Source organism: Paramormyrops kingsleyae, unplaced genomic scaffold (genome assembly GCF_048594095.1).
Source record: "Paramormyrops kingsleyae isolate MSU_618 unplaced genomic scaffold, PKINGS_0.4 ups98, whole genome shotgun sequence".
Taxonomy (NCBI): Eukaryota; Metazoa; Chordata; class Actinopteri; order Osteoglossiformes; family Mormyridae; genus Paramormyrops; species Paramormyrops kingsleyae.
The window spans coordinates 13,060-38,655 of NW_027326036.1; the positions used below are offsets into that span (position 1 = coordinate 13,060).

At 38.6% G+C, this 25,596-nt stretch overlaps 2 protein-coding genes and 1 pseudogene across 2 annotated transcripts; all 3 read right to left on the reverse strand.

Moving 5' to 3' along the window:
• Positions 1-1,800: 1,800 nt before the first annotated feature.
• On the reverse strand, positions 1,801-21,196 carry LOC140586942 (uncharacterized; annotated as a pseudogene).
• LOC140586938 (uncharacterized) lies at positions 7,563-13,216 on the reverse strand. Its single transcript, XM_072708476.1, has 2 exons — positions 13,001-13,216; positions 7,563-11,428 (listed from the first exon to the last, which is right to left on the reverse strand). The coding sequence occupies exon 2, from the start codon at positions 11,296-11,298 to the stop codon at positions 7,816-7,818; it is 3,483 nt and encodes a 1,160-aa protein (XP_072564577.1). The 5' UTR covers positions 11,299-11,428; positions 13,001-13,216; the 3' UTR covers positions 7,563-7,815.
• LOC140586937 (uncharacterized) lies at positions 15,870-21,179 on the reverse strand. The gene is made up of 2 exons (XM_072708475.1): positions 21,123-21,179; positions 15,870-19,790 (listed from the first exon to the last, which is right to left on the reverse strand). The coding sequence occupies exon 2, from the start codon at positions 19,647-19,649 to the stop codon at positions 16,128-16,130; it is 3,522 nt and encodes a 1,173-aa protein (XP_072564576.1). The 5' UTR covers positions 19,650-19,790; positions 21,123-21,179; the 3' UTR covers positions 15,870-16,127.
• Positions 21,197-25,596: the final 4,400 nt, after the last annotated feature.

A 25,596-nucleotide genomic window follows, 5' to 3' on the forward strand; every position in this document is an offset into this window, starting at 1 on the left:
AACTTTAATGACAAATTTATAGTTCACTACTTCAGGTTTTCACCTCCAACACTAGTTCAAATATCATTCACAATTAGGACACCTTAGACAAAAAACCAAGCCAGCACCCAATGACAGCAAAGTTAAGCCAGTACCAAGAATGATAATACACTAAATTAAGATGGATTTAAAAAATACAATATTGAATGTGGACAAGAAAATTTAGGCTGTAAAATTCAAATCAAGGTCGGGTCGCGGGGGCAGCAGTCTCAGCAGAGAAACCCAGACTTCCCTCTCCCCGGCCACTTCCTCCAGCTCCTCCGGGGGAATCCCGAGGCGTTCCAAAGCCAGCCGAGAGACATAGTCTCTCCAGCGTGCCCTGGGTCTTCCCCGGGGCCTCCTCCCAGTGGCAATAATATCAAACGTAAATTATAGAACTGTACCGAGTAAAAAGTAAAAGTGAAATCTCCCTTCTTCGTGAAATAATCGGTAAAATGCCTATAATTTTCGTCCCCTAACTGTACTGGTTTTCTGTAAGACTGCAAGCAAAAGAAAACAGTTGAAAGGGACCCACTGGGTGATGCTTAATGCGTGTGCTCAAGTGGTATGAATGCTTAATGAAATACATGCCAGTCATCATTAGATGTATGATACAGACAAAATCCATGCAAAACCAGCAACAAACAGAAAAGCATTTAGGTTCTTTATGAAAATATAAAGACTTATAAACTTAAAAAAAGAAGAAAAGTATGACAATATCGTAATATGTATATAGGTAAAATAAGTATTTATTGATAGATTAACAAATTAAACAGTTACAAGTTCATGATTATCCTTTGTGAAAATTTAATAATTCTAATTCTATCTTCATCTGTGGAAGAGGTGATCACTGTTTACAAAAAGCTAGTGCATGTCACTTACACAGAAAAACATTCTGAATGAAGCAGCCAAAAATATTTGAAATATAAATTTAAGTTTCACAAATTTCTAGTCCCTGTTTACATAACAGTATGTACGATGCATGTTTTCATTTTCTTTTCTTTAAGAGTTAAAGCCTAAAATCTCTGTTTTTACTACATCACCTTTGTCCATTGAATGGATTCTTTCTTGTTTTTTTAAACTACTAGTGTCGGAAAATTTCTTTCCATACACAGTGCAACCATGAGGTCTTTTCCCCGAATTCACTTTAAGATGTCTTCTAAAACACATCGGTAAAACATTTTTTTCACGTCTTTTTAAGTTACTAATGTCAGAAAATTTCTTTCCTCATACTGTACAAGTGAACGGTTTTTCACCAGAATGAATCCGTTTGTGCACTGTTAGGTGAATTGCTCGAGTAAAACTCTTACCACATTCAGTACAAATATAAGGTTGCATCCTTAAAACTCTTTCTACATTTGCGACAGATATTTGACCTTTCTCCAGAATGCTTTAACAGGTGTTTTTTAAAAGTTGCTCAGGTATAAAACCATGTTACGCTCAGCGCACTAATATGGTTTTTCACCTGAATGGAAACTCATGTGAACTTTTAAGGAATAAGCTACAGTAAACCTCTGTCCACACACAGAACAAATGTGGGGCTTTTCACCTGAGTGAACTCTTTGGTGTTTCTTTAAGTAGAATTTGGTTGTAAATCCTTTTCCACACTGGTCACAAATGTATGTTTTGTCCATTAAATGGGTCTCTTTGTGTCTTGCCAAATGGGTCCGATTTGCAAAGGTCTTCCCACATTCATTACAACTGCATATTTTCACTTGAATGTGTTCTGTGGTGGATATTAAAGTTAGAATGGCTTTTAAAACGCTTTCCACAATCCAAAGAACCATGCTTATTCATATTTGAGTTATCCTGCTGGTGCTGCTCTATTTGGAATGAGTCTACACAAACACTTTCTTGATTAGTGTGATAATTTCTGGAAAATCACAATGACCCAGTGTCTAGTTAATAAATCCCTTTTAAATCTCTTTCCGTCATCCACTTTACACAGTTCAGTCTAAGAATTTATTGTAAACTCAATGAAATCTGATAAGCCATCACGAAGTTCAGACTTCACACCTGTTATTTTGTCAACATCACCAAACTTTGACTTAACCTTATGTCTCACCTGGTCATACCCTGGATCAATTGTTTCAATTTTAATATGCTCAGATTTGATTTGTCTTGCATTTGGAAAGACTTCATCAATATCAGCATTCTGTATGATGGTTGTATTTGCTGTGTTGGCACAATCCAAATCAGATTCAGTCTTACCAGTCATTAACAATCTGCCTTGTGATTTTTCACCAAAATGAACTTTAAGGTGTCTTTTTAAGTAAGACATACACTTGAAATGTTTCCCACACTGGTCACACTTGCTTGGTTTTTCTTCTGAATGAGTTCTCATATGTACTGTTAATCCGCTTCCTTGTGCAAAACTTTTCTCACACAATGTGCAACTATATGGTTTCTCACCAGAATGAATTCTCATATGCATATTTAAGTGTGTTCTGTTAGTAAAACTCTTTCCACATTCAGTACAGCTGTATGGTTTTTCCCCAGAGTGAACTCTCTTGTGTACAGTTAAGTGGAATAACGTGGTAAAACTCTTTCCACATTCACTACAGCTGTAAGGTTTCTCAGAGTGACAATGTCTTCATAAAGAGGCTGCATTCTTAAAACTCTTTCCACACTGACCACAGACATTTGGTCTTTCTCCAGAATGGTTTAAAATGTGGTTCTTGTAGGTTGCTCGGGTAAAAAACCTCATTTCACATTCGGTGCACTGATATGGTTTTTCCCCAGAATGAAACCTCATGTGGACCTTTAAAGATCCTGCTACAGTAAACCTCTGTCCACATTCCAAACAGACATGGGGCTTTTCACCAGTGTGAACACTCTGGTGTTTCTTCAAATACTCTGAACGGGTGAAACCTTTTCCACACTGTCCACAGATGTATTTTTTTTCAGCTGAATGCATTTTCATGTGTCGTCTTAAGGCAGCTACATTTGAAAATACCTTTCCACATTTATTGCAACTGTATGTTTTTTCACTTGAATAAGGGTTACTGTCTGTCATAGTAGTCAGAAGTCTTCCATTGCTCAATTCAATTCCATTCCTCTGAGATGAAGGAATGGGCTGCTCCTCTTGATGAGCTCTGTTTGATCCCTCTTTACAATCCCATTCTAGTCGTGCCTCTGATTTCTCCTCTACAAATTCATTGGAAACTACTATATCTCCACTTGATTCAGACTTTATTTGGTCGACTGTAATTTCAACCCCATTAGTGCACTGAGAGTCATTGTATTGTGATGGACAAACAGAATCTGGACCAGTCCCTTTCTCTGTTTGATGATACTCCAGGCAAACTCCCAATCCCATCTTCTCAGTGCCGGGATTCTGCATAGCAGCAATATCCCCTGTATGGGTGCAGTACAGATCAGATTCATTTTTAACACACGAGGCCATGATTCCTCACTTCGCAGGCCAGGACGTCAAGTGTAACATGCTCAGTCCCTCACTACGCTGTTCTCTGAGCTCCTCTTCCTTGTACGTTGTTTTGCTTGTGATCGTCTCTGTGAGCTGCTGTGAATATACACTGTGATTCACCTGTGATGGAGGATGATTCCTTTTACATAGAGCCCCACACTCACCGGAGACTCATCAACCCACACAGTAGTGTTCAAGTCCCTGTTATTGAAGCCTGAATCAGAAAAAGATTAGCTTTTTCATAATCAAACAAACGTAATTAGTTACTTGAAGAATATTAGAGGTTACTACTGGTGAAGAAGAAGATTAAATAATCTAGCAATATCCATTTAAAAACAATATCCCTGTTATTAAAAAAAGGAAACTTGTGACTATCTTTCCTGTGAACATTATCTACATTAAGTGTCACATAAATGTAATTATTCATGTATCACTTTGGAGGTATTCATTCCAACTGCATTTTGCTATAGCTTGTAAGTATGCAAATTACTATTAAGATATTGAAGAAAAACCTTATATATACTGAACGATTGAATCCAATTTTAACATTCACATTATATAAACTAAACAGTCGTAACTGATTATTTGTTAGTATTGTGATTCACTAGCTTTAGAATCGTCATTTTTTAGAATGAAGTCAAATTGAAAAGAAAGGTTTATTCCGAAGTATTTTTACTCAGTAAACACAACGACCATGGATATTAAACATTTTGAAATTCCTATGCGCTCACTAGAAGCTCAGTTGATACAGTAATGTATCTTACTAAACTGTGACAGATCTTTACCACTAAACTTTAAAGGTACCTTTAAAATGGTCAAGGCGCAATATCCATGTAACAATTAATATTAGGATATATTTAAATACAATTATTTTCATTGTTTTAACACAGCATTTCAATGTTGAAAACTTCTTGATCATGTCCAATTTTAATAATTCAAAAGTGTTGTTGTTCATAAAATATAAAACTCAGGACATCATATATAAAATTGTTAAATATTTTCAGTAACGTGTTTGCTTAGATTGGCAGAAATTTGGAAATAACGCATATTACACGGTATAATTTAGGTGGTACGTGACAGTTTTCTACGGAGTGTACCCACGTATGGTTCTTACAAATAAAAAGCGCATCTGGATACTGGAGCAGGGGGTTTGCACCTCCTGTAACTCATGGCATAAATGCAAAAGCCCTCAAACTGATAATGCTGCTGAAAATCTGTCCGCTTCACCGTAAACATTTCCAAGTGGATTCCCAGACTGATGGTTAATTTTTAACCTTAAACTAATCATTTAGATAGTCACGTAGCATTTGCAGTCTGGAAAAGAGTTAAATAACAAAAACATGCAAAATTTACCTTAAGGTATCCTGCCTATAAACTTCCGCAGAAAATATACCCCAGATCCTAATTTCTTACTCACTATTCAGGGTACGATGCGCTGATGATAACTAGGTGCATTACCGCCACCCAGCGGCCTGGAGAGTGAACTAAGAACTGGCAATGAGCTGCACTCTAACTCAGGGGTACTCAGTTACTTTACCCTGAGATTCAAATTCCATCATTGACAAAAAATCATGGTCCCCTCACTAGATTTCGCCAACACGAGGTGGTTTGTGAAACGGGAGGGGGGATCAATCGCATGACCCGTCCTGCCCTCTAACTGAGTATACACTGGTTCTGTTTGTATGGTCATCCATTCATGCATCTATTCCTTTTGTAATGTCCATTGTAGGACACACATAGATACTTCCTCAATAAAGTACAATAAAACTTTATAAAAAGGTAGGGCTTGACATTTAAAGGATTTACGAAGCTTGATATGATCTTGCAGTTCATTACATTACAATATAATCGCCAGACCAGATGACATGAACACACAGCACAATAGAAACAGAACAGAAACAATTACACTACAGACCATCACTGAAAGATAAAAGGAAACAGAAAGCTGATATTTTGCATCATTTTCTCTCTATAAGGTGGCAGGATGATGCAGTAGTTGCACTGTTGCCTCACACCTCTGTGACCTGGGTAGGAGTCTCTGCCAGGGTTCCATGTGTGTGGAGTTTTCATGTTCTCCTCATGCTGTCGTGGGGTTTCCTCAGGGTGGTTTGGTTTCCCCCAACTCTCCAAAAACATGCTGAGGCTGAATGCAGTTAGCAAATTGCCCATAGGTGTGTGTGTGTGCCCTGTGATGGGTTGGTGCCCCATCCTGGGCTGTTCCCTGCCTTGCGCCTCTGATATAAGCTCTGGACCCCCTGTGACCCTAAACATGATAAGCGCTTTCAGAAAATGGATGGATGGATGGAAATCCTTCTTACCCCCCCCCCAGCCCCCCCATATGGCGCCCCTGATTATGTGTAATGCTGTCTTCTGAGTACTGTGGATTATATTCATCTGAAGTTTAATGTAAATTTATAAAAAGTAACACATGCATGTTTTGAAAACTCTACATGGCCTCTTGAGCAATGAGGAGGAAAAAATGGTATAAAACTTTAAATAATATATATTTTCTCTCTGTGCTGTTTGGACCAATTTATATGTCTGTAAATGCCACTGTCAGGTATGACGACCAGCAAAGGAGGACACTTGCATGGATACAGGGTAGAATAGTAGAGTTTATTCAGAAGCAATCAAAGCCATAGTCCAGAACCTGAGTCTAAACCAGTGAATGCCAAAACAGGATTCAAATCACAAATGAAATCGTGGTCGAGAGACGTGCGAGTGTAAGGTGATGAGTGTCGGACAGTTGGAGGGCGAGAGAGAATCAGGACTCAGACGATGGACAAAAGGCAGGGTCAGGAAACAGGCAGGCAGTTACTGAGATATAGGAAAACACAAAAACTCCAGAAAAATCAGGAAGATCTTGCATCAGAGCACATCAGATGAACTAAAATACTTCCCACTCATGAGAACAATTAGAATAAGGTGTCAGGGCGTAGCTACCCAAAACCAGAAAAATACCAATGCAGACGCACGTAACCTGGGCGGGCACCATATTCAGGAGGGTCACACCGATCGGGGCTTCCCTGGGGGTGTTGGCTTCGTGACATCATCCGGGGAACCCCAGGGTTGATCCATGTGTCACATCATGGGCAAAGACGAAGGAGAAGGCAGGCATGGGGAAAATCGAAAAGGGCTTTATTAAACAAAACTATAAGCAAGGAAAAAGGAAAGGGATCACAGGGGGTCAAAATGGGGTAGGATCAGACCCGGGCACACTGGGGAGCTCAAGACAGGGAGGCCCTATACTGTATATACCACTAACGAGGGAGCAGACAAGAGGCACCTGGGGTGATCCACACAGAGGCTGTAACGAGAGGAAAGATTAAACAAGTAACAGGTGTGGCTCAAATGAGCGGAGAGAACAAAGGGGAAAGGAATGCAGGGCGTGACACCTCATATAATGCTTTAACACCTCAGAGATTACTTACCTTTTCATGTTAACAGAAAATGAAACAGTCAAACACATGATTACAGTCCCAGACATTAATGACAAATTTTCAGTTCATCACTAAAGGTTTTCACCTCCAACACTAGTTCAAATATTATTCACAAGTAAGACACCTTAGGCAAAAAACCAAGCCAGTACCCAATGACAACAAAGTTAAGTCAGTACTAAGAATGATAATACACTAAATTAAGATGAATTTTAAAAAAAAATAATAATAATAAAAAAAATAAAATACTGAATGATGACAAGAAAGTTTAGGTCTTAAAAATTTCAAAAATCAAAAGTTCAAAAATGCAAATTGATTTAAAAAGTAAATTATATACTTGCATTGAGTAAAACTTAAAAGTGACACCTCGCCTTTGAAATTATTGGTAAAAATGCCTATATTTCTCATCCCCTAACTGTACTGGGTTTCTGTAAGATTCCAGAGAGAAAAAAAAGTTGAAAGGGACTCACTGGGTGATGCTTAATGCATGTGCTCAAATGCTTAAGTGGCATGAATGCTTAATGAAATATATACCAGTCATCATTACATGTATGATACAGACAAAATCCATGCAAAAACCTTTCTAGCAGTAAATATAAAAGTATTTAGGTTCTTTACAAAAATATAAAGACAACATAAAAAACCAAAGAACAAAAGTAAGGACAATATTAAAAAATGTATATAGGTAAAATAGGTATTTATTGATAGATTAACAAATTAAACAGTTACAAGTTCATGATTATGCTTTGTGAGAATTTTATAATTGTAATTCCACCTTGGTCACTGTTTACAAAAGGCTAGTGGACTTCACTTACACAGAAAACATTTTCAATAAAGTACACAAAAATACTTGAACATATTTCAAATGTGATAAATTTAAGTTTTACAAATTTCTAGTCCCCATTTACAACACAGTATGTGTGATGCATGTTTTCATTTTCTTTTCTTCAAGAGTTCAGGTCTAAAATCTGTTTTTACTATAGCACCTTTGTCAATTGAATGGATTCTCTCGTGTTTTCTTAAGTTACTAGTGCTAGAAAATTTCTTACCGCACACAGTGCAACCATGAGATCTTTCCCCCAAGTTCACTTTAAGGTGTCTTCTTAAATATGACACATCAGTAAAACATTTTTTCACATGTTTTTTTAAGTTACTAATGTCAGAAAAACTCTTTCCACATACTGTACAAGTGAACGGTTTCTCACCAGAATGAATCCTTTTGTGCACTGTTAGGTGAATCGCTCGAGTAAAACTCTTACCACATTCAGTACAAATGTAAGGTCTCTCAGAGTGACAATGTTGTCTTAAGGATGCAGCATCCTTAAAACTCTTCCCACATTTACCACAGATATTTGACCTTTCTCCAGAATGCTTTAACAAGTGTTTTTTAAAAGTTGCTCGGGTATAAAATCTCATGTCACACTCAGCACACTGATACGGTTTTTCACCTGAATGGAATCTCATGTGAACTTTTAAGGAATAAGCTACAGTAAACCTCTGTCCACACTCAGAACAAATGTGGGGCTTTTCACCTGAGTGAACCCTCTGGTGTTTCTTTAAGTAGAATCTGGTTGTAAATCCTTTTCCACACTGGTCACAAATGTATGTTTTTTCCGTTAAATGAGTTTCTTTGTGTCTTGCCAAATGGGTCCGATTTGCAAAGGTCTTCCCACATTCATTACAACTGTGGATTTTTTCACGTGAATGAGTTTTTTTGTGTATTTTTAAGCTAGAAGGGCTTTTAAAACTCTTTCCACAATCCAAACAACCATGCTTATTCATATTTAAGTTATCCCGCTGGTGTTGTTCTATTTGTAATGAGTCAACACAATCGCTTTTTTGATTACTGTGATCATCTCTGGAAAATGAGACCTGCTTGGTGTCTGAATTTAACTGTGACTCAACATTATGTCTCACCTGGTCATAGCCTGGATCAACTGTTTCAGGTTTGATTTGCTCAGATTCCCAACATTCTTCTAATCCCACGTTGATAGTATGGAAATCCTGCATTGCACCTGAATTTTCTGTGTGCTTGAAAATTGCTCGACATCCTCTTGACTCAAGTTTGGCTTCAGTAAATATCTCACTGTCGATGCACTGTGTATTGGAGTCTTCTGCCATCTGAACATAATCTGGATCAATATGCTCAGATTTGATTTGTCTTGCATTCGGATAGACTTCATCAATATCTGCATTCTGTATGACGATTGTATATGCTGTATTGGCACAATCTGAATCAGATTTAGTCTTACCAGTCATTAACAATCTGCCTTGTGATTTTTTACGAAAATGAACTTTAAGGTGTCTTTTTAAGTAAGACATACACTTGAAATGTTTCCCACACTGGTCACACTTGCTTGGTTTTTCTTCTGAATGAGTTCTCATATGTACTGTTAATCCGCTTCCTTGTGCAAAACTTTTCTCACACAATGTGCAACTATATGGTTTCTCACCAGAATGAATTCTCATATGTATATTTAAGTGCACTGCCTGAGCGAAACTCTTTCCACATTCGGTACAGCTGTATGGTTTTTCCCCAGAGTGAACTCTCTTGTGTACTTTTAAGCTAGAAGGGCTTTTAAAATGCTTTCCACAATCCAAACAACCATATTTATTCATATTTGAATTATCCTGCTGGTGCTGCTCTATTTGGAATAAGTCGACACAGTAACTTTTTTGATTATTGTGATCATTTCTGGAAAATGACAACTGCTTGGTATCTGGAGTTAATACATCCCTTTCAAATCTCTGTTTTTCATCCTCATTACACACCTCAGTCGTAGAATTAGTTGCAAAATCAATTAAATCTGTTATGCCTTCACTAAATTCACATTTCACACCTGTTCTGTCACAATCAGCAAACTGTGACTGAACATTATGTCTCAACTGATCAGAGCCTGAATCAATATATTCAGTTTTGATTTGCTCAGAATCCAGACATCCTTCTAATCCCACCTTGACAATACTGAGATCCTGCATTGCATCTGAATTTTCTGTGTGCTTGAAAACTGCTAGACGTCCTCTTGACTCAAGTTTTGCTTCAGTAAATTTCTCACTATCGATGCATTGTGTATTGGGGTCTTCTGCCACTTGAACATAATCTGGATGAATATGCTCAGATTTGATTTGTCCTGCATTCAGATAGACTTCATCAACATTGGTACTCTGTATGATGGCTGTATATGCTGGGTTGGCACAAACTGAATCAGATTCAGTCTTAACAGTTCTTGTCAATTTGCCTTGTGATTTTTTACTAGAATGAACTTTAAGGTGTTTTTTTAAATAATAGGTACACTTAAAATGTTTCCCACAATGGTCACACATACTTGGTTTTTCTTCTGAATGAGTTCTCATATGTACTGTTAATCCGCTTCTTTGTGCAAAACTTTTCTCACACAATGTGCAACTATATGGCTTTTCACCAGAATGAATTCTCATATGCATATTTAAGTTTGTTCCGTTAGTAAAACTCTTTCCACATTCGGTACAGCTGTATGGTTTTTCCCCAGAGTGAACTCTCTTGTGTACAGTTAAGTGGAATAACGTGGTAAAACTCTTTCCACATTCACTACAGCTGTAAGGTTTCTCAGAGTGACAATGTCTTCGTAAAGAGACTGCATTCTTAAAACTTTTTCCACACTGACCACAGACATTTGGTCTTTCTCCAGAATGGTTTAAAATGTGGTTCTTGTAGGTAGCTCGGGTAAAAAACCTCATTCCACATTCGGTGCACTGATATGGTTTTTCCCCAGAATGAAATCTCATGTGCACCTTTAAAGATCCTGCTACAGTAAACCTCTGTCCACATTCCGAACAGACATGGGGCTTTTCACCAGTGTGAACACTCTGGTGTTTCTTCAAATACTCTGAACGGGTGAAACCTTTTCCACACTGTCCACAGATGTATTTTTTTTCAGCTGAATGCATTTTCATGTGTTTCGTAAAAGCAGCTACATTTGGAAATACCTTTCCACATTCATTGCAACTGTGTGTTTTTTCACCTGAATAAGGGTTACTGTCTGTCCTAGTAGTCAGAAGTCTTCCATTGCTCAATTCAATTCCATTCCTCTGAGGTGAAGGAATGGGCTGCTCCTCTTGATGAGCTCTGTTTGATCCCTCTTTACAATCCCATTCTAGTCGTGCCTCTGATTTCTCCTCTACAAATTCATTGGAAACTACTATAGCTCCACTTGATTCAGACTTTATTTGGTCGACTGTAATTTCAACCCCATTAGTGCACTGAGAGTCATTGTACTGTGATGGACAAACAGAATCTGGACCAGTCCCTTTCTCTGTTTGATGATACTCCAGGCAAACTCCCAATCCCATCTTCTCAGTACCGGGATTCTGCATAGCAACAATATCCCCTGTATGGGTGCAGCTCAGATCAGATTCATTTTTAACACACGAGGCCATGATTCCTCACTTCGCAGGTCAGGACGTCAAGTGTAACATGCTCAGTCCCTCACTATGCTGTTCTCTGAGCTCCTCTTCCTTGTACGTTGCTTTGCTTGTTATTGAAAAAGGGAACTTGTGACGATCTTTCCTGTGAACATTAGTTGCATTAGAAATCACATAAATGTAATAATTTATGTATCACTTTTGGAGGTATTCATTTCAACTGCATTTTGCTATAGCTTGCAAGTATACACATTTATATATACTTAATTATTGAATCAGATTTTAACTGTCACATCATATAAACTAAACCCGGTCTCAAACAGTAGTCGTTAGCATAATGAATCGTCATTTTTTACAATGAAGTCTAAGGCTACGTTCACACTGATTTGTCTATCTTGACAGTTCACATTCATAAGTACAAGTGACCTGTATCTGACTGTAATGTGAACGCATCGGTCCTCCGAAACGTCACGCATGCGCACATTGATACGTTTTTACTCGGGTTAAAAGATGGTCGTAAAATTGGCACCTTGTGCGGCCATGAACGCTGCGCTGATTCGAGTCTGTTGCCTCTTTAAACTTTCACTTCAGGCTCTTTATTTTTCTTTGGCATTGTAGCCAAAGAAAACGATATACTGCGCTGTGCCATTTCTTTGGCAATTATTTCAAATACTACTCTATTACGATAGTTTCCTTCTAGTTTAGCTTTAACAGATTAATTTCCCCAAATATCAATTAAATCCCCACCTTCTCCATCCTTCCACTGACTTATCGCAGCTCTCCTCCATTTTTACCTTCCTGCGCTGCCGGTGCAGGCTGATGTCAGCGCATGCGTATAAGCAAAAAGCCACATGAATTCCGATCTGAACGTTCACATTCAGGTCGCATGGCCGCGAATCGGATACATATCCGATTTAGTACCACATATGAAAGTGGCACAAATCCGGTTTGAAAAGATCAGATTTGCGTGTCCACACAGCCCTGAAAAGATCAGATCTGTGTCACATTAAGGCAAAAAATCCGATTTGAGTCATGGAAAAAAATGATTATTCGCTCATTTATGATCCGAAGCATTTTTACTCCGTAAACACAACGACCGTAGATATTAAACGTTTGGAAATTCCGATGCACTAGAAGCTGAGTTGTTTGTCCAACTAATCTTACTAAACTTTGACAGATCTTTAGAAATAGCTAAACTTTAAAGGTATTTTTAAAATACCTTATGGTTTCATTATTTTAATACAGCATTTCAATTTTGAAAAATTCTTCATGATTTCAAATATTAATAATGCAAAAGTTTTCATTTTCTTATATATAATGTCCAGAATTTTACATTTAAACAATGTTAAATATTTTCAGTAACGTGTTTGCTTAAAATGGCTGAAATTTAGAAATAACGCATATTACACCGTATGTAAATAACTTAGAAATGGTGGTACGTGACAGTTTTCTACAGTGTAGCCACGTATGGTTCTTACAAATAAAAAGCGCATCTGGATACTGGAGCAGCGGATTTGCACCTCCTGTAACTCGATGGCATAAATGCAAAAGCCCTCAAACTGATAATGCCGCTGAAAATCTGTCCGCTTCACCACAAATATTTCCAAGTGAATTCCCGGATTGATACTTATTTTTAACTTTAGACTAACCACTCAGTTATTCAAGTAGCATTTGCAGTTGGTCATAGAGTTAAATAACAAAAACATGCAAAATTTACCTTAAGAATAAAGAACACGGTCTTCTTCGAAAAAAAACTGTAGAAGAATAATGTCACGACAAAAAAGCAACCCACATATACAAGTAAGCAAACTATTTCAGTGCTACAAAAAAACCAATAAGCTTGTGTTTTACATTTGAACTGCCCGTATCCCTAACATTAAGTGGCTTTGTGGTAATCCAGCCCATAGACTTCCGCAGAAAATATACCACAGAACGCAACTTCTTCCTCTTTATTTAGGGAAAAGGTCGCACGACGATAACTAGCTGCATTACCGCCACCCAGCGGCGCGGAGAGTGAACTAACAACTGATAACTCAGGGGTACTCAGTTATTTTTATCACGAGATTTAAATTCCATCACTTACACAAAATCATGGTCCCCTCGCTTTCGCCGACCAGGGGTGGTTTGTGAAACAGGATGGAGGATCAATCGCACAATCCGCCCTACTTTCTAACTGAATATACACTGGTTCTATACGTATACCCATCCATTCATACATCCATTCATTTTATCCATGTCCACTGTAGGACACACATAGATACTTCCTCGTTAAAGTACAATAAAACCTTACTCAACAGGGCTCCATATTAGGATTGGACATTTTAGGGATTAACAATGCTTGATATGATCTTGCAGTTCATTACATTACAATATAATTGCCACACCAGCAGATGACATGAACACAGCAAAACAGAAACAGAACAGAAACAAACACACTACAGTTCATCATTAAAAGATAAAGGAAACAGAAAACTGATATTTTGTACTTTGAATCATTATATCCTTTTATATCCTTAGCAGTCGGTATATCGTGTGTAATGCTGTCTTCTGAGGACTGGATTATTTTCACCTGAAGCTTAATGCAAAATTTTTGTAATAGATGCATGTTTTGAAAACTCCAGATGCATGGCCTCTTGAGCAATGAGAAGGAAAAAATAGTATAGAACTTCCAATGGTATCTGGGTCAACTATGTATTGTTATGACACGCAGGGCAGGGACAAGCAACAGTGCAGCTTCTTGCAGAAAAACCCCACAAAGAGGACTTTATTCAGGGAAGCGAAAACAGGAACTGAAACACAGACAAACAACAATGACCAAACCAGTGAGTACCGGACTAGGGAGCATTTAAATACATAAGCCATACGACAGCTGGGAGTAATTAACTACAGCGAGAGGTACACTAACAAAGAGACTGACAAACCCCAGGTGTGGCCCTAGCTAGGAGAACCGAGAACCGAGGACAAGGCTGACAGGACATGACATGTATAAGGTTCTCAAATTAGCACAAAAAGTATTGCCACAGTTACAGTTCCCTAAAAGCCTTTTTTATGTTCATATTACTTCCATTCAAGAATAAAACCAATAATTCATTTTTATTGTGATTCATATGAATGTACCCTAGTAAAATGTCATTCAGCGTAATGCTAAGTGTTTTTTCCAAAAAATAATATTTTAAGCCTATTTTTCCCTAAAATTATCATGATTTATTCATCCTCAGACTGGCAGAAATACACTATATTGCCAAAAGCATTGTGACACCTTCCTTTACACATACACACATGAACTTTAATGACATCCAATTCTTAATACACTTGGCTTTAATATGACCCACCCTTTGCAGCTACATCAGCTTCAACTCTTCTGGGAAGGCTGTCCACAAGATTTAGGAGTGTGTTTATGGGAATTTTTGACCATTCTGCCAAGAGAGCATTTGTGAGGTCAATGTGATGTTGGATGAGAAGGCCTGGCTTACAGTATCCGCTCTAATTCATCCTAAAGGTGTTCTATTGGGTTGAGGTCAGGGCTCTGTGCAGGCCAGTCAAGTTCCTCCAACCAGACTCGCTCATCCATTTCCTTATGGACCTTGCTTTGTGCACTGCTGCGTAGTCATGTTGGAACCGGAAGGGTCCATCCCCAAAACTGTTCCCATAAAGATGGGTGCATGAAATTGTGCAAAATGGCCTCGAATGCTGTTCTCTTGTGCCGGTCCTTGTTCTCACCTGTCCTGTGTTTCCTTGTTAGCCCTGTGTATTTAAGTACCTGATTCTGCTCTGTTCCCCGTGGAGTCATTGACTGTGTTTTTTTGTTCTGTTAGTTTACTTCATACCCCTTTTTAGTTTTGACCCCTGGTGGTTCATTTTGTTTATAGTGCTTCCAGTGTCTTCAGTTTCCTGTGGAGCCGCAAGTGGATCGTCCCCTTCTATTCCTGCCTGTACCATGCCCCGAGTCCGTGATAGAAGCCCTCGAGTTCCTGACAAAAACGATATATATTTCAAATGAGCTGACTAGATGAACTTGGATCACTTCAATATGACATAGAGAGCAAGATGGAGAGAAATGACTCATATGCAACACACATAGAGAACATGGGTTTTACTGTGCAATATAGTTGAACTATATATAACAATTAAACAGTTATAGCATAAGTGCAGTGCAAAAAAACTGCAGTGTAATTGTACAGCTGAATATGATGTGTTACCCACCCAGCTATTGTATCCTATTCTGTTGCTGACAGCAGCATGAAACCACAAAAACCTCTCTTCTTCTGGCTGGTCTTTCCTGTCTAGAAACTGGATCGGAGTTGATCGTTTGTCTGTGCCATGCAGCCCTCTGAAATACCTTACAATGTCACAAAATAGTTAAAAATGACAGTAAATATGAATGTGATATAGTATATATGAATGTAATATAGTGAATATCAATGTAATATAGTGAATATCAATGTGATATAGTGAATATCAATGTGATATAGTAAACATGAATGTAATATAGTGCAGAAAAGTATTTCAGTTCTTTACAAAAATATAAAGAGTTGTGAACTAAAAACACGAAGGATAAAAGTAATGACAATATAATAAAACGTAAGTAGGTCAAATAAGTATTTATTGATAGATTAACAAATTAAATTCTTTGTGAAAATTTTATCATTTTAATTCCACCTTCACCTGTGGAAGAGATGATCACTGTTTACTAAATGCTAGTGGACTTCACTTACACAGAAAAACAATCTGAATAAAGTACACAAAATATCTGAACAAATTTAGTTTAAGTTTTACAAATTTCTAGTTTCCATTTACATAACAGTATGTGTGATGCATGTTTTCATTTATTTTTCTTCAAGAGTTCAGGTTTTTACTATACCAGCTATTTCAATTGAATGGATTCTCTCATGTTTTTTTAAGTTACTAATGTCGGAAAATATCTTTCCACACACAGTGCAACCATGAGGTCTTTTCCCCGAGTTCACTTTAAGATGTCTTCTAAAACACATTGGTAAAACATTGGTAAAACATCTTTTCACATGTTTTTTTAAGTTACTAATGTCAGAAAATCTCTTTCCACATACTGTACAAGTGAACGGTTTCTCACCAGAATGAATCCTTTTGTGCACTGTTAGGTGAATCGCTCGAGTAAAACTCTTACCACATTCAGTACAAATGTAAGGTCTCTCAGAGTGACAATGTCGTCTTAAGGATGCAGCATCCTTAAAACTCTTCCCAGATTTGCCACAGATATTTGGCCGTTCTCCAGAATGGTTTAACAAGTGTTTTTTAAAAGTTGCTCGGGTATAAAACCTCATGTCACACTCAGCACACTGATACGGTTTTTCGCCTGAATGGAGTCTCATATGAACTTTTAAGGAATAAGCTACAGTAAACCTCTGTCCACACTCAGAACAAATGTGGGGCTTTTCACCTGAGTGAACCCTCTGGTGTTTCTTTAAGTAGAATCTGGTTGTAAATCCTTTTCCACACTGGTCACAAATGTATGTTTTTTCCGTCAAATGAGTTTCTTTGTGTCTTGCCAAATACGTCTGATTTGCAAAGGTCTTCCCACATTCATTACAACTGTGGATTTTTTCACGTGAATGAGTTTTTTTGTGTATTTTTAAGCTAGAAGGGCTTTTAAAACTCTTTCCACAATCCAAACAACCATGCTTATTCATATTTGAGTTCATGTTTGAATTTGCATATTTATCCTGCTGGTGCTGCTCTATTTGGAATAAGCCAACACAATCACTTTCTTGATTGCTGCGATCATTTCTGGAAAGTGACGGCCGATCATAGCATGAATCAATTGTTTCAGTTTTAATTTGCTCAGATTCCAGACATTCTTCTAATCCCACCTTGACAATACTGAGATCCTGCATTGCACCTGAACTTTCTATGTTGTTGAAAATTACTAGACGTCTTCTTGATTCAAATTTGGCTTCAGTAAATTTCATACTATCGATGCACTGTGTATTGGGGTCTTCTGCCACCTTAATATAATCTGGATCAATGTGCTCAAATTTGATTTGTCTTGCATTCGGATAGACTTCATCAATATCAGTATTCTGTATGATGGCTGTATATGCTGGGTTGGCACAAACCGAATCAGATTCAGTGTTACCATTCATTGACAATCTGCATGGTGATCTTTCGCGAAAATGTACTTTAAGGTGTCTTTTTAAATAAGACATACACTTAAAATGTTTCCCACAATGGTCACACTTGCTTGGTTTTTCTTCTGAATGAGTTCTCATATGTACTGTTAATCCGCTTCCTTGTGCAAAACTTTTCTCACACAATGTGCAACTATACGGCTTTTCACCAGAATGAATTCTCATATGTATCTTTAAGTTTGGTGCCTGAGCGAAACTCTTTCCACATTCGGTACAGCTGTATGGTTTTTCTCCAGAGTGAACTCTCTTGTGTACTTTTAAGTTAGAAGGGCTTTTAAAATGCTTTCCACAATCCAAACAACCATATTTATTCATATTTGAGTTATCCTGCTGGTGCTGCTCTATTTGGAATGAGCCAACACAATCACTTTTTTGAGTATCATGATAATTTCTGGAAAATGACAACTGCTTGGTATCTGAAGTTAATAAATCCCTTTCAAATCTCTGTTTTTCATCCTCATTACGCACCTTAGAATTAGTTGCAAAATCAATGAAATCTGTTACGCCTTCACTAAATTCACATTTCACACCTGTTCTGTCACAATCAGCAAACTGCAACTGAACATTATGTCTAAACTGATCAGAGCCTGGATCAATCAATTCAGTTTTGATTTGTTCAGATGTCAGACATTCTTCTAATCCCACCTTCACAATACTGAGATCCTGCATTGCATTTGAATTTTCTGTGTGCTTGAAAATTGCTAGACGTCCTCTTGATTCAAATTTGGCTTCAGTAAATTTCTCACTATCGATGCACTGTGTATTTGGGTCTTCTGCCACCTGAATATAATCTCGATCAATATGCTCAGGTTTGATTTGTCTTGCATTCAGAGAACCTTCATCAATGGCCGCATTGCGTATGATACTTGTATATGCTGTGTTGGCACAATCTGAATCAGATTTAGTCTTACCAGTTAATCTGCCTTGTGATTTTTCACCAGAATGAATTTTCAGGTGTTTTTTTAAGTAATAGGTAGACTTAAAATGTTTCCCACACTGGTCACACTTGCTTGGTTTTTCTTCTGAATGAGTTCTCATATGTACTGTTAATCCGCTTCCTTGTGCAAAATTTTTCTCACACAGCGTGCAACTATATGGCTTCTCACCAGAATGAATTCTCATGTGTATGTTTAAGTGTGCTGCCTGAGTAAAGCTCTTTCCACATTCAGTACAGCTGTACGGTTTTTCCCCAGAGTGAACTCTCTTGTGTCTAGTTAAGCGAAATAAACAAGTAAAACCCTTTCCACATTCAGTGCAACTGTATGGTTTTTCAGCTAAATGAATTTCACAATGTCTTCGTAAATAGATTGCATCCTTAAAACTCTTTCCGCACTGATCACAGACATTTGGTCTTTCTCCAGAATGGTTTAAAATGTGGTTCTTGTAGGTAGCTCGGGTAAAAAACCTCATTCCACATTCGGTGCACTGATATGGTTTTTCCCCAGAATGAAACCTGATGTGCACTTTTAAAGAATCTGCTGCAGTAAACCTCTGTCCACATTCCGAACATACATAGGGCTTTTCACCTGTGTGAACTCTCTGGTGTCTCTTCAAGTATACTGGATGGGTGAAACCTTTTCCACACTGTCCACAAATGTATTTTTTTTCAGCTGAATGCATTTTCATATGTCTTGTTAAGGCAGCTACATTGGGAAATATCTTCCCACATTCATTACAACCATGTGTTTGTTCACCTGAATAACAGTTTCTGTCTGTCCTTGTATTGCAAAGTCTTCCATTGCTCAAATCAATCCCATTCAAGTAAAGTTGCTGGGACTGTTTCTTATGAAATGCATTAGTGGAACTTGTTACAAACTGTGAAGAGCCTAACCAATCAGCATGAATGTCTTTCCTCTGAGATGAAGGAATGGGCTGCTCCTCTTGATGAGCTCCGTTTGATCTCTCTTTACAATCCCATTCTAGTCGTGCCTCTGATTTCTCCTCTATAAATCCACTGGAAACTACTATATCTCCACTTGATTCAGACTTTATTTGGTCGAATGTAATTTCAACACCATTAGTGCACTGAGAGTCATTGTACTGTGATGGACAAACAGAATCTGGACCAGTCCCTTTCTCTGTTTGATGATACTCCAGGCAAACTCCCAATCCCATCTTCTCAGTGCCGGGATTCTGCATAGCAGCAATATCCCCTGTATGGGTGCAGCTCAGATCAGATTCATTTTTAACACACAAGGCCATGATTCCTCACTTCGCAGGCCAGGACGTCAAGTGTAACATGCTCAGTCCCTCACTACGCTGTTCTCTGAGCTCCTCTTCCTTGTATGTTGTTTTGCTTGTGATTTTCTCTGTGAGCTGCTGTGAATATACACTGTGATCCACCTGTGATGGAGGATGATTTATTTTACATAGAACCCCACACTCACCGGAGACTCATCAACCCACACAGCTGTGTTCAAGTCCCTGCTACTGAAGCCTATGCTGAATCAGAAACAGGTTAGCTTTTTCATCATCAAACAAAACTAATTAGTTACTTGAAGAATATTAGCAATTTAGTACTGGTGAAGAAGATGAAATAATCTAGCAATATCCATTTAAAAACTACAGAATACCCAAATATATCCCTGTTATTAAAAAAGGAAACTTGTGACTATCTTTCCTGTGAACATTAGTTGCATTAGAAGTCACACAAATGTAAATATTTATGTATCACTTTCCAACTGCAAATATGTGAATTACTATTAAAATATTGAAGAAAAACGTTATATATACTGAATGACTGAATTCAGTTTTAACATTCACATTATATAAACTAAACACGGTCTCAAACATCAGTCATTACCGATTATTTGTAGTATTGTAAGTTACTACCTTTCGAATCGTCATATTTTACAATTAAGTCTAATCGGGAAAAAAGGACTATTCTCTCATTTATGATCAGAAGCATTTTTGCTCAGTAAACCCAACGATCGTAGATATTAAACGTCACTAGAAGCTGAGTTGTTTGTTCCACTAATTTAGCTTACTAAACTCCGACAGATCTTTAGAAACAGTTGAACTTTAAAGCCATTTTTAAAATGGCAAAGGCGCAATATCCAGGTAACAATTAATATTAGGATATATCTAAATATTTTCATTGTTTTAACAAAGCATTTCAATGCTGAAAACTTCTTGATCACGTCAAGTTTTAATAATGCGAAAGTTTTGTTTTTCATAAAATATAAAACTCAGGACATCATATATAAAATTGTTAATTATTTTCAGTAACGTGTTTACTTAAATTTGCTTAAATTTGGAAATAACGCATATTACACCGTATGTAAATAATTTAGAAATGGCGGTACGTGAAAGTTTTCTACGGAGTGTAGCCACGTATGGTTCTTACAAATAAAAAGCGCATCTGGATACTGGAGCAGCGCCTTTGCACCTCCTGTAACTCATGGCATAAATGCAAAAGCCCTCAAACTGATAATGCTGCTGAAAATCTGTCCGCTTCACCAGAAACATTGCAGTATTAGCATTTGCAGTAGGGAAAAGAACTTTCCCGAAAAACATGCTAAATTTACCTTAAGAATAAAGAACACGGTCCTCTTCGAAAAAAACAGTGTAGGAGAACAGTGTCACAAAAAATACAGACAAAATGTGTAAGTGAGCAACTACTTTCAGAGCCACAAAAAACAACAAACTTGTGTTTTATATTTGAATCGTCCCTACCTCTACCATTAATGGTTTTGTAGTAATTCTGCCCATAAATTTCCGCAGACAATATACCACAGAACCAAACTCCTTCCTCTTTATTCTGGGTAAAAGGGTACAGACGATACCTTGGTGCATTACCGCCACCCAGTGGTCTGGAGAGTGAACTAAGAACTGGCAATGAACTGCGCTCTAACTCAGGGGTAGGGGAGAGCGGGGTAAGTTGTCACATGTGACAACTTGCCCCAGTACAAATAAATGCTCAAAAAAATTGTGATATTGTAATTCATTTGTATTTGTAATAAGGTTTTTTAAGAAAGGAAGAAAGGAAGGAGAGGCAGGAATTAAGGAAGGAAGGAAGAAAGTAAGATGGTTCGAAATTATCAACGAAAGACAGAGCGTGGCAGTACACCACCTGACATTCTGTTAAAGGCAGTCAGGCAGGTAAAGATGCAGAACAAATCAATCAGAAGTACAGCAAAGGATTTTGACATAAATTACCGTACTCTAACTCGGTATCGTCAAAAGATTACCAGAGAAGAAATTGAAAGTCAGACAGCCATGCCAACAACAATGGTTGGTTATAGGCCTACAACGCCAAGGAAGATTTTTTCCCCTGATTTGGAAAAGCAGCTTGTTGAGTATATTACTAGGTCAGCTGACATTTATTTTGGTCTGTCACCAAGTGAGGTCAGAAAGCTTGCCTACCAGTTTGCCGTGGCACACGAACTGAAGTTTGTGCCTTTGTGGGCAGAGAAAGAAAAGGCCAGCAAAGAGCGGCTTACAGGCTTTTTAAAGCGGCATACGACATGGTCACTGAGAAAGCCAGAAGCAACTAGCCTTGCCAGGGCAAGTAGCTTCAACAGAGAGAATGTCAATGCTTTCTTTGACAACTTAGAGAAAGTGTTATGCAAATATGAGTTTGGACCAGGAGACATTTGGAATGTTGATGAAACTGTGGTCACCGCTGTACATAAACCAGACAAAGTGTTGGCCAGACGTGGATTCAAACAAGTAGGGTCACTGACCTCTGCTGAAAGGGGAACCCTTGTCACACTGGCCTGTGCTGTCTCAGCCATAGGGAATAGTTTACCTCCATACTTTATTTTCCCGCGTGTCCACTTCTGTGACCATTTCCTGATCAACGGGCCACCCGGCAGCAAAGGAGGGGCAAATTCCTCTGGATGGATGAAAGACACACACTTTGTTGACTTCCTGCAACATTTCAATGAACATACAAAGTGCTCAAAGGAGAAGCCCTGTTTACTCCTTTTGGACAACCACGATTCTCATCTGTCCATTGATGGACTCAATTATGCCAAAGAAAATGGCATAATCATGCTGTCATTCCCACCCCACTGCTCACATCGGCTCCAACCATTAGACAGGTCTGTCTACGGGCCACTAAAGAGGCACATCAACAGCACGTGTGATGCCTGGATGAGGAACAACCCTGGGAAGACAATGTCTATTTATGACATTCCTGGGATTATGGCAATTGCCTATCCTCTGGCTGCAACCCCATTGAACATTCAGGCTGGCTTTAGGGTGGCTGGGATTCAACCGTACAACAGAAATGTATTTCTGGAAACCGAGTTTGCACCATCCTACGTCACAGATCGCCCAATTCCGGACCCTGCCCTGCCAGGCCCCAGCACCAACTCTGAACTGCCAAGCTCCAGCACCATCTCTATCACCAGCTCACCCTTACCCAGCACTGCAATTACTGACAGCGGACTACCAACTCCAGAGGACATCCGGCCATATCCAAAAGCTGGCCGCCGAAAACCATCCAGCAAAGGAAGAAAACGACGCAAATCAGCAATTCTAACCGACACGCCAGTGAAGCAGCAACTAGAAAAAGAAAAGAATAAGGCTGAATCTAGCAAAAAGCTGTTTCAAAAGAGAGGGAAGCGAGGGGGGAAAACATCTGGACCTACGAAGAACAAGGCAGCTAACAGAAGAAAAATCATTCAAGAGTCATCATCAGATGATGAAGAGTGCTTCTGCCTTGTCTGTGTGGAGCCATTTTCAAACAGTCGTCCAAAAGAGACCTGGGTAAAATGCGTAAAATGCAACAAATGGGCCCATGATGCTTGCACCTCAGGCCAGGCAATTTATGTGCCAGAATTGTGACTCTGAAGTTGAGTCTGATTAATCAGAAATAGGGCATCTGTTTTGTTCAGAGGATAAACATGTTAAGTAAAGCAAGTTATTTGCAGCATTCCATTCAGTTATGATGGATTTATGTGCAAGCCAGAGAACATTTGAGTTTAAAGTTCAAACTAAAGTTTTCTTTCTACTTAATGTTTTGATTAAAATGTGTATTGGATTGAAATAATTGTTTTTTTTCCAAATTCTCTTGGCATAATTGTTCAAATTTCCAGTTTTGGTTTGAATTTAACAATTAAAATCAATAATCACAATTAAGTATTTGTGTTCTTATTTTAAGATAATCTAGTGTGACAACTTACCTGCCGATGGGGCAAATTGTCACAAGTGCACATTCTCCATTCAACAGTCTACAACTCCGTAATGAGATAAGATATGAAAATGTAATGAATACATCATATGTGCCCGAGACTTCCTTCTTTCATTTGGTGAAACATTTATTACGTTGTGATGTATGGTGCTCAGTAAAAGTTAGTCAATGTGAAAAGTGTGGCAACTTGCGGGGTAAAAAATCATGGTCCCCTCACTAGATTTCACCAATAGGAGGTGGTTTGTGAAACGGGAGGGGGGATCAATCGCATGACCCGTCCTGCTTTCTAACTGAATATACACTGGTTCTGTATGTATGGTCATCCATTCATACATCTGTTCCTTTTATAATGTCCATTGAAGGACACACATAGATACTTCCTCAATAAAGTACAATAAAACTTTATAAAAAAGTTAGTGCTGGACATTTAAAGGATTTACGAAGCTTGATATGATCTTGCAGTTCATTACATTACAATACAATCACCAGACCAGATGACATGAACACACAGCACAATAGAAACAGAACAGAAACAATCACACTACAGACCATCACTGAAAGACAAAAGGAAACAGAAAGCTGATATTTTGCATCATTATCTCTCTATAAGGTGGCAGGATGATGCAGTAGTTGCACTGTTGCCTCACACCTCTGTGACCTGGGTAGGAGTCTCTGCCAGGGTTCCATGTGTGTGGAGTTTTCATGTTCTCCTCATGCTGTCGTGGGGTTTCCTCAGGGTGGTTTGGTTTCCCCCCAACTCTCCAAAAACATGCTGAGGCTGAATGCAGTTAGAAAATTGCCCATAGGTGTGTGTGTGTGCCCTGTGATGGGTTGGTGCCCCATCCTGGGCTGTTCCCTGCCTTGCGCCTGTAGCCTCTGATATAAGCTCTGGACCCCCTGTGACTCTAAACATGATAAGCACTTTCAGAAAATGGATGGATGCAAATCCTTCTTACCCCCCCCCCCCCCCCCCCCCATATGGCGCCCCTGATTATGTGTAATGCTGTCTTCTGACTGTGGAACATTTTCATCTGAAGCTTAATATAAAATTATAAAATGTAACACATGCATGTTTGAAAACTCTGCATGGCCTCTTGAGCAATGAGGAGGAAAAAATGGTATAAAACTTTCAATGGTATCTATGTTCTCTCTGTGCTTTTTGGACCAATTTATCTGTCTGTAAATGCCACTGTCAGGTATGACGACCAGCAAAGGAGGACACTTGTGCAAATACAGGGTAGAATAGTACTTCTTTTTTTTTTTTTCTTTTTTATTGCCCACCACCACCCCCCCTCTTCCGAGGACTTTATTTTACATTAAATTCAAGAGCAAAGAGTGTGGCTGCTCTGAACTCACCAGTACTGTGGAAGAAGGAGAAAAAAAAAAAAAAAGAAAAACGGGGCGATACAGAAACAACAAGCGTAACAATAACAGACATCAATCACCATGGGGAGAGAGAAAAAAAAAAAAAGGTATACAGAAGTAATAACACTAATGATGTAGGTGGGATGGAAAAAAAATTAAGTATAGGGGAATACAGAATACAAACAACCATAAGAAACATAACACTCGTCAAACAACAAGAATTATAACAACATCAGTGATAATAATAATAATTAATAATGTGACAAATCGGTATTATATATATGTAGCATACACACACGTGATCGTACCCTTATATATGTATATTTCAATTCCTATATCTATAACATACCCTAAAAAGTAATAATAATAATGATATTGATCGCTCAACCATTCTTGTATGCATGTGCAAGTGTAGGTGTGACCTGATTTGTCATTGGATGTGCTGGCATTTAATGCCGTCAGGGGAGGCGGCAGCACCGCCCCCCCCGCCCCCCAGGCCCAAGGCGAAGGCAGGAGAGCCAGGCAACCGAGGCCACCCTACCGTCCCCCCGGCACAAGGGCCCACAGCCACGCATCCCCGAGACAACCACCCGCCCAACCCGAGAGGGAGCCCGCGAGGGACTAAGGGGGCGCCAACCCCCGCAC